The 10662-nt window shown below is 36.3% G+C and overlaps 1 protein-coding gene across 1 annotated transcript in view; it reads left to right on the top strand.

The window, feature by feature from the left end:
• The window catches only part of LOC106869139 (WD repeat-containing protein on Y chromosome), a 92944-nt gene that overhangs the window by 49559 nt on the left and 32723 nt on the right, over window positions 1-10662 (top strand). The window contains exons 15-17 of the mRNA XM_014914715.2: window positions 352-497; window positions 9904-10074; window positions 10512-10536. Coding sequence (XP_014770201.2) covers window positions 352-497; window positions 9904-10074; window positions 10512-10536 — 342 coding nt within the window. The remainder of the gene's footprint in view (window positions 1-351; window positions 498-9903; window positions 10075-10511; window positions 10537-10662) is intronic.

Genomic DNA, 10662 nt, shown 5'->3' with positions numbered 1-10662 from the left:
AAAGCCTTGTGAGTGGATTTGGTAGACAGAAACTGAAAGAAGCCTGTCGTATATATATATATATATATATGTATATGTATGTGCGTGTATATGTTTGTGTGTCTGTGTTTGTCCCCCCCAACTTCGCTTGACAACCGATGCTGGTGTGTTTACGTCCCCGTAACTTAGCGGTTCAGCAAAAAAAGACCGATAGAATAAGTACTAGGCTTCCAAAGAATAAGTTCTGGGGTCAATTTGCTCGACTAAAGGCGGTGCTCCAGCATGGCCGCAATCAAATGACTGAAACAAGTAAAAGAGTAAAAGAGTATATATATATATATAAATATTTATAAAATTATCTCTCCTTGTCAGGCAGATGTTTAATGGCTGAAAATATTGGTGACTCAGTGGTTGGAATGTGCACCAGTACAGATGATCAAATTCTAGTGACAGCTGACTCTTCAGGCTTCATCAAGGTTTTCGACATACAAGATTATTGCATGACTAGAAGCCAACATGTGAGTAAAGCCCCACAACACATGTTGTGTAGGTGTTGTTATTCTTTGATTACCATTACCACCACTACCATCACCATGGCCACCACCACTACTACATACCATCTGTACCTACCTCCACTACTATCACTATCATTACCCACCTTCACCACCAATACTGCCACTTTTTGTCATGTCACCAAATTCATACTTAAATCTCAATAACATTTTTAACACAAATATCAGCTGCAACTATTCCTGACATCCACACCGCCACTAATTCCAAACAACCAAACAAGCAGTGGTGGGGGACAAATACTGACACAAAGATACAGATACATGTGACACACACGCATGTGTGTGTGTGTATATTACAAGTTTCTTTCAATTTCTGTCTGCCAAATCCACTCACAAGGCTTTGGTTGGCCCAAGACTATAGTAGAAGACACAACCATAACTTTATTCCAATCACTGCCACCGCTCTAACCCTAATCTTAACATCAGTAATGTCATTACATCATCACTGTCTGGCCTCTATACCAGGCATTGGCAACCTTTTCTCATCATGGCGATCTGCACTGTTAAAAATAAAAAAAAAGACTCAAGGTAATTTCTCCACAGGCAAGTTCCATGGGCCACAGTTTGCCCATGACAGATCTCTGTTATTACCATGCCCACTATAACACAACTTCCAGCATATCACCAAACATTATCAAGCATTGAGGGCAACTTAATGTAATTGCTCAGCCTTTTAGAAATAGCAGCTAGATCCTCTTTAAAGCAATATCCTCCTCCTCTTCCTCCGACTATGACTACTCATTATCATCCTCAACATTGTCGTCATCGTTTTTCAGTTGGTTTTTCCGTGTTGAGGAGGACCTACTATGTCCTACTGTGACAAGCTACTCAGCAGAGTCTTTTATCATCTGGCATGCACAACATCAGAGAAAACTGACCATCCTTGTTATTGGTGCATATACCATAGGTTTTTTTTTTTGTTTTGACATTTTTGTTTTACAGTTGGATGTCATTTATATCACCAACCACTTAGCAATGTCAGGTGCATTTTATCATACCACTGTAACAAAGGAGTGGTGTTCTAATGTTGGAACATAAGTTATTTTGTAACATCAGTAGGAAAGGTGTTCATGCAATACAATTAATGGAAGCAGTAAGATGAAACTGTAATATGACATGCAAGGAAAGTGTTTGTTTGAAATTTAACAATGGGGATGGGTTTTTACATATCAAGTAAATAATCAGGTGTTATGTCATGTTTTCTTCTTCAATTTTCCTCGATTGAACATGCAGCTGTGACAACAGCTATAAAGAGGATGTAATTGAAACTTGACCCAAGGCACTCAGAAATTGGTGAGAGTGGAGAACATCACATGGCTCTGACGTCTGAGACACTGTGAAATTGGCAGCTTTATTGACTGTATTTATAGGCTTTGTTCACAGAAAGTTCTAGATGGGCAACCGAACTATCACATGAACAACAGGTGTTCATCGGATAAAATCTCTCATTTGCGCACATGATCAAACTGTGATTGAATTGTGGTTTGAGATTCATATGTGGCAAAACACGGGATCAAATCCAATGCTACACCACCAACACAGGAGAGATTGCTCATAACAGGACAACTAAGTTCCTCCTACTTTACAGTTGTCTTACTGTATTCTTCTTATTGCTCAATAGCTTTGTTCAGAATACATAACTTCGTGAACAAGTAGCCTTTGTTAGAGTTGAAAAGCCTTATGTCTCATCTTTTACTACAAAGGGATTTAATGGGTAATGAAAGACTGTTAGATATACCTTAAAATGGACACATTTGATGATGTAATCCAAGGTACACAATGCCTGAAAAAGAAAAGATAGGACGGGCATTGCTGGAATGCTTTTGATCATAAATGTACTCAGTCAGGAATAACTTAGAGCTTGACAGCAGCAATAAACAAAACCAGCTCTATAAAAGGGCTTGGACTTTATGAGTTGATGCCATGTCACTACTGACAGATAAGAGGGTCAATAGTTTGTATTGTTTCACCAAAACTGTCTCCATGACCTATTTAATATATTAAGCTTCTTCAGAGTGAGGCGCAAAGAATAGTTCTGGATTAACCCTTAAACAATATAAGCACATGCAAACGTTGGCATGCCAGACGAAATGCTTAGTGGTATTTTATCTGTCTTTACATTCTGAGTTCAAATTCCGCCAAGGTCAACTTTGCCTTTCATCCTTTTGGGTTCAATAAATTAAGTACCAGTTGCAGACTGGGGCCCTCTCCCCAAAAATTTCAGGCCTTGTGCTTAGAGTAGAAAATAATATAAGCACTTGCAAAGGTACCAAGGAAAAGAGGCACCACAAAGTTTTTTCCATGGGTGTAAGTTGTAAATAATAACAGCTTTTTAATATTTTTTTTATTAAAGAATGTGTTAAAAATTTACACTTTCCTGTTGTCCTAATTATAAGTAAATAATTTGCTTACTTAATTAATTTTAAAAAGCAGATCAGTTTTAATATGCTTATGAGTCTGACTGATGAAATATTCCAGAAAACTGAATTTTTAATATAGTATTTCACATACAGCACTTATTTTTTAAGATTTTGTCAGTTAAATAACAGAAGTGTCTGGAGGCATCATTGTTGTGCTGTGCCTAGACTATAAGTTAGCCTCAATCTGATCCTAATAAAGACGTATATTATTTTCAACCCACTTCATATCAACACACCTGAGATTGCTTTTGATTGTAGGTCAGATCAGGAAAATCCTGATACTGGTACCATGTAACCCAGTACTACTTGTTTCATGGTTGGGTGGTCAGTGACTAAACTGGCTCTCCACCTTGCTTTATCAGGTGAGGAAGGTGTGGACACCCTACAAGACTTAAATAAAAATCTGTTAAAGGACAGATGACCTCATTGTGGGCCAAGAGCCACCCACTCGAGTGGTGTCTCATAAAATCATTCTGCACATAGGCCAGAAAACTGTGCAGCCTGGTCTAAGACTATAGCCAAGAAAACTCCTATGGACATACTATGCTCTTGAGTTGGGGGCTAACATCCACAAGTGATGTGGTATAGTGTGAGAAGATCGTACAAAACCAGTCATTTAAAAATCTTCATATTTAACCATTTACCATTTAACCTTTTAGCATTTAAACCAGCCATATCCAGCAGATATATTCTATATTTTTATGTTCAAACTGGCCATGTCTGTCCTCTCTCATAATTTACTTCACAATGCCATTCTAAAAATATACGAGCACATCATCAAAATCTTGAAGCCTTGAGAGAATGCATGATTAATTTAAAACAATGTGAATAAAAAAGCATTATATTTGACAAAAAAATCTGAATGTTAAACTGACCGTATCCAGTCCAAATATTTTATCTCTTTTATGTTCAAACTGACCAGATCCAGCATTTCACACCTGCTCTATAATATTATTCTAAAAATAAATAGTCACATCACCAATATCTCAAAGCTACAAGATAATGTATGATTAATTTGAAATGAAGGGAATAAGTAAGCATTACATTTAATAATGTAATCTTAATGCCAAAGGGTTAAATTAAAGCTTTTCGTCATAATCTTATGTAAGAACACTTCATTAAGTTATGTTCTAAAAATCAGTTTTAATTAATAATGGCAAAATTTAGTTATTTTTACTGAATTCTTCCAATTCTTGATTATTTTCAATTTTAATTAAAATGCATGGTAGTGTATTTCATTAGAAATATGTTCACAATGGGGTTAAATGAAGAAACAGCTTCCAGCAGAAATTAAAACAGCATTATACAGAGAAATCAACAGGAGATAACCCCTCAGCATATGACATTCAACATAAAGAAATGCAGAATATATTAACACTAAAAGCAATGCTAAATATACAGGAAACACATCCTGTTATCAGGCCAGTTGTGCTACAGATAAGTACAAAATGCAAGTAATTTTGTACAACAAACAACTGATAGCAATTGCAGATGTTTTTTTTTTTAACAAGATGATTATCAACAACAAAAACAACTACAGAATAGGAAATATTAAAGTGTTCTCTAAAATTTTAATGGATTTTAAATCTACGTGAGTGCATGCTTTATATATTTCAATATGTGTATGTTGTGTGCATGTATGTGTGTGTGTGTGTTTGTGTGGGTGTGTTTAAATATATGTATGTATGTGCGTGTGTGTATGTATGTATGTATTTATTTATGTATATATATATATGTGTGTGTATGTATGTGTGTATATATATGTATACACATACATATATATACACATACATACACACACACATATACACACACAAATATATATGTATATGAAAGAATGTATACATATGTGTGTGTGTGTGTGTGTGTGTGTGTGTGTGTGCATGTGTGTTTGTGTGTGTGCATATATATATATAGAGATAGATAGATAATTGTGCTTCCTATGTATTTAAACTTCACACAACCACCACTCTATTACAACTAAAGATGCTGCAATTATCTTTACTGAACATAATGATAATGATAATGATGATAATGATAATGATGATAATGATAATGATGATAATGATGATGATGATAATGATGATGATGTCTTTTATTTGCTACTGGGGCATCAGATGAAAGAGGCATTACAAGGACAGTTTACAATTTGTATGGAGTTTTACATTAAAAAAATGAGGGAAAGATAGAGATAAGAGGAGGAAATGAGATAAAAAATATACATTGTATACAATATATCAGAACACATCTATGATGCAGCCTTCTTGATACAGGAAAACCTCCAGCTTGAGCCACTCATAGAACCCCACATATCCAGGATCACTCTGACCACCAACAGTATAAGCCCCTGTCTAACTGTTGTTCTGCTATCTACAAGCACATGCTTAGAGTAAGTCCATTCACCCTGAGTATTTTTGCCACAGTCATCCACCTTTTGGCAAAATTCACTGGGGAAAAATCTCTTCCACCTCCACCTCCACTTTCCTTTTCAAGTAGAATATAATAAAAGTTGATGCAGGCTAACATCGAACTTTCACTGGCTACATTGCCTGATTCATAGAGTGTGGTGAGTGCCTCCTTACATTCCGGTACCAGGTACCCAGGTTTGGTCTCTTCTCAACTCATGACTGCAATTTCGTCAAAGAGATGAATGGTTGAAAAATGTGTCTTATAAACAGAGATCACCTCAGGTCACAAACCAGGAAATTCTGCAGCTGGTGCAGCCTCTATCTGTCTATACATCAATAGCTACAGCATTCTGGGCCCACCTTCCAGTTTTTCTAAAAATTTCAAAACTCCTTGAGAAATCGTCCAAGAGAATATGATATATGTCACTTAATATGTATTTAGGTGTTTTGTGGATGGAGTTATTGCTATTTTGTCTTTATAATGTTTTCTTTCTTACAAGTATTGATTTTGTTTACACTGTTTCATTGTGTTCATTGATTTTGTTGCTATTGTTTTTTTTTTTCTTTCGATGGTTTTGTTGTGCCTGAGTGTCTTCATGTTGTTGTTGTTGTTGTTGTAGGAGGTAATGTGGTTGGTTTGGTTGCTGTGATGATGGCTGAGGGTTTGCTGTTTTTATTGTTCTTGGCATTGTTCCAGTGCATGTGCTGATGGGTGACAACTTTGAGTTCTGTTTGAGGTTTTGCCTCCATTTGCATTTTTCTTGTGGTGGGATTATGGCTTTTTGCCCTTTATTTTTTGGCCTTTCTGGTAACCACAAATCAAACAGACTGGTCACAACTACAATACTTTTGATTGATCAGCTCAAAGAGGGCTGACCTAGAACTAAACAACAATAGCCAATCCTTGACTATTTTCCATACAGTCTACTTTCATTACTCTAGCAACTATACTGTTACTACATTCATCACCAACACTAATTAGATCATATAGTATGTTTATCTTTGTTTACAGTGGTATGGTAAACTGTGAAAGATATTTCACTGCTCCTCAATTATCCTACTCATTTAAGTTTAGCAGTGAAATCTCCCTCAATCAGACCCTATTGTTCCATAAAAAAATGTTAGGATCTCATATTGGAACATCATGTAACAGAAACTGATTGTTACATCTGTCAAGCCATCTGAGAAACCCATGGATTTCATTTTATGATTTCTTCTTCTGTTAATCACTGCTAAGGATCTTTGACATCTAAACTCTTGGTTCCCTGTTTCTGTTCCAAAAATCCCACAAAATGTTTTCTCTGCTATTTGTTTGCATTGAGTACATAGTATGAAAATCTCCAACAAGACCTGCATTAAAACTGCTAATCAACTCTCCACAGCCTCATACAATGAGGGCTTGTAGTATATTGGGTTAGTTATAATGAGTATAACTATTCCATTTTATTTTCATTTCTTGAGAAGACACGTCAGGCAAAGTAAAATTGTGGCTATCCACACAAGCATGTCATTTGCAGGTGCCAGTGACATGTAAAATGAACTCGTGCCGGTACCACATAAAATGCACTCATGCTAGTGTAACATAAATGTACCTGTGCTAGTGGCATGTAAAAAGCACCCCAACGCACTCTGTAAAGTGTTTGGCATTAGGAAGGACATACAGCCATAGAAACAATTCCAAAACAGACAATTGGAGTCTAGACAGTTTTACTTGTAACATAATACTTGTCTATATAATTGTCCTTTATCTATTTTTCGTGAACAAAGATCACACTATGCTTTGTCAAAACACTGTCATTTGTAAGGAATTTAGTGGGATAATTAATAACAGATAGTCATTGTAAGTTAGTGATGGTGTGTGTTGAAAAATGATGGTCTGTGTTGAAAGGAATCAACTGAGAAATTCAAAAAGATAAGCATATATATATTCTTCACTGAAGGGATCTGCATGAAATGTTAGTCTGTGCTTCCCCTTTGACATCAAAAAACATTCATTCATTAATCGGATGGGTTACTGCAAACCCAACAGTAGTACTTAGTGTATCTAATAATATACACAATCTTCACAACTAACACTAGCTGACATAACTACAGTTGAGTCTCCTGCCTACTGGCTTTGTTTCCGCATTTCTCAACAATGCATTTCTGGGGGTTTTTTCTATGAAATTTGACAGAAACGTTTTTGAAAGTATAGGTTACGATTATGTGGATGAATTTATTATTTTTTTTTAATTAAAAGAATTATATTTTGTTTTTAGTCTATAACATACTCATTGTCAGTGCAAAACATAAAAAAAAATATCTGTGACATTAACCTGATTGATATTATTCATTATTAACTTCAAATTGGTAGGAAAGTGGGTTTTCCGAATTAACGTTTAGCTTACAATACAAATCAATAGTATTCACTCATGAAATCATGAACGAACTTGTGTGATTAAAAAGGTATGGAATTCTTTTTTTTTTTATGACAGAAACCGAACAACTAGCCAGTTAAAAGTGAGACGTAGACCTCCCATAAAATCCTAGATGCAAATGTAATAGCAATAAACAAAGAATCTCAAACTACATTATCACATCGTAACTATGACCCCGTATTTTACATCAAGGGAATTACCTCCCTTGATGAGAGTTAAGTCCCTTCTGTTCCTCGCTTTATGGCGACAAATTGGTTTCAAAGTTTTTTTTTTATGTTTTAGTGCGTTGGTTTCCAAACATGTAGAAGAACCCTTTTACAATTTTCGAAAAAATCACGGAACCCATATTCCCATATTTATATTTTGTGAACAACATTAAAAGGAATAGAAATTGCTTCAGAGATCAAATTTATTCATATATAATTTATTTATCTTATATGAATACATTTTATCTCTGAAACAATTAATTATTTTGCATCTTAATTAAGCGCGCTCTTGCTCGGGTTGATATCCCCTCACTTCTGGAGCAGGCGGGGGTTATTCAGAAGCGATGGGAAGAGACCACATGGTCTTACCCTTTGTCCCTGAGTAAGAGGTAAGTATCTCATCTGGGACGCTACAGTCTGTGACTCCTTTGTCCCCTTCCACATTGTGGATGCTGCAGTAAATGGGAGGGTCACTACTTCCCTAGCCAAACGGAACAAAATCTCTTAGTATCGGGATTTGTCAGTGAATCATTTCTTTCATCCCGTGGCATTTGAGAAGTTTGGAGGGACTGGCCTGCTAACAGCGAAGTTCTTGTCATCGTTGGCGGCTCGTCTTAGCAAAGTGTCAAGTGATGCCTGTAAGGGTGCTTGGCTGTTACAACGCAGCCTAGTTACGATTCCTTGACCGGGTGGTGCGCTGTCTTCTTTGTCTTACGCTGCTCTGCGATTACTTCGACACTTGACCTGTGGTACACCGTGCAGCAGTTCAAACAACATCGATTTGATGGTGGGAGTGAGCTTATGTACAGCACGAAGATTTGATCACTATAAGAAAATCATTTGTGCAGGTCGTTCGAGGGGAAGGTCCATCACATACGTGTTATATATGTAATAAAAGAAATTTTGAAATTAGAAATTGCCTTTATATATTTTTTTTTTTCAATAATTTTTATTAGATCGTATTAACAGATACTTCATCTCTCGTAATCCGACAGTTTTTTTCCTTTTTCCCACGGAACCTAATTTGGAAAACACACTTCTAGTTTTTTGGGGGGTTTTTTTCCGGCGTGAAATTGGCTTCATAAACTGCGTGTTGAATCTGTAATTTTGTGTCGGTTTCAATACAAGTTAAAGTGATACCTAGAGAGAGTGGGGAAGAGTGAGATAGAGAGAAAGACAGACAAACAGACAGAACAGAAACGATTATCACTTTATATACGTGAAGCGTTACGCTTATACAGCAAAACAATAACGAACTTAGAAAACAATCAATACTTTTAGATTTAAGTGTTTGTAATTCAATAATAATTTTGGCCAATGCATAAACATCGCTGCATGATATTACCTCTTTCCTACAAATCTGAGGCCTAAGTAAACACGAAATTATTGTCACTGATGAGTTGTAGGTTTGCTTACTCATTGACCGCGAGATGAGATCTTTATGCAGTTATTTTGATAAGACATCAGACCACTAGGTGAGAGGTCAGTGGTTCGTCTCCCATCAGAGGGTCTATGTTGTTTAGTTTAAGGTCAAGCTACGTAGCTTTCAAATGGCTCTGTCCATTGGTTTACACTTTGATATTATATTTCCATATTTCGACTATAAAAAAAAAGACCTTGTCAAGAGAAAATGGCGACAGAGTTTAGTTCTGGTACATGGGGACGGAGTGAGTTGACATGAATAGAATGGCAGTGCTAAATTAGCCAACTAGAGATGCACGTTGATGAGCTTTAGTATTTTAAAAAAGAATGCACTCTTTAATTCTCAAATTTCCAATGATTTGTATGTGCGTGGTTGCATGCACGCACACACACACACACACACACGCACACACACACACACACACGCACACACACGTGTAACACGCTCAAGTCTGAAATAATTTCTTATTCATCTACAGATGGTTACAGAGCCACCCAGGACACTTCATAGCTGGAAAGGTCATGAAGGTACTGTTGTAAGTGTGGAATATATTAACCATGATGCAGGCATATTTATTTTAAGTGCTTCTGTCGATAAAACGGCAAAATTATGGACGATTTGCGGGGATTATATTGGAACATTTGGCCAGGTAAATATACACACGATTTTCCTCAAATTTACAGTTTGATTTAGATAATTTTACATTTTGGTCAGGGCGAAAAAGAAGACATTTTTCCACATGCAGTTTATTGTATAGCCGAGGTATGTTTGTTGTGAAGTAAACTTTTAAGTACCTACGTAGCAAGGTGATGATATCAGCTGTTAACGGTCAACGGGTTTGACCAGAAAAGTGCAGTGGAGCTGAAAACAAGAACTACTTACCTCTCCAATAGCGATCTGACATCCTATTCACTCGGCCATCCGTGTTCCTGAATTATAACCAGGCCCATACAGAGTGAATCAATTGTCATGGTTTTATGACTTGGGTGAACTTTCTTCGGCTGGTTAGAGGCAAAAGAAGATCCCCTTGGTAAAAAGATAATTACTGCTTTTATAAATCGTTCTAGTTGTTTTTATTCGGTTCAGTTGTTTTTAAGTACATCGGCGACCAGTAATAAAGTCACAGCAAAAAAAAAAAAAAGACATAGTAATAAGGTCACAATTTTGGCTAGGAAAAAAAAGTCACAATTAATTAATGATGGCTGGTAATAAAGTCACAGGAAAAAAAGTTACAATT

This window comes from Octopus bimaculoides, chromosome 5 (assembly GCF_001194135.2).
Source record: "Octopus bimaculoides isolate UCB-OBI-ISO-001 chromosome 5, ASM119413v2, whole genome shotgun sequence".
In the NCBI taxonomy this organism is placed as follows: domain Eukaryota; kingdom Metazoa; phylum Mollusca; class Cephalopoda; order Octopoda; family Octopodidae; genus Octopus; species Octopus bimaculoides.
This window is presented reverse-complemented; position numbering and strand designations above follow the sequence as displayed.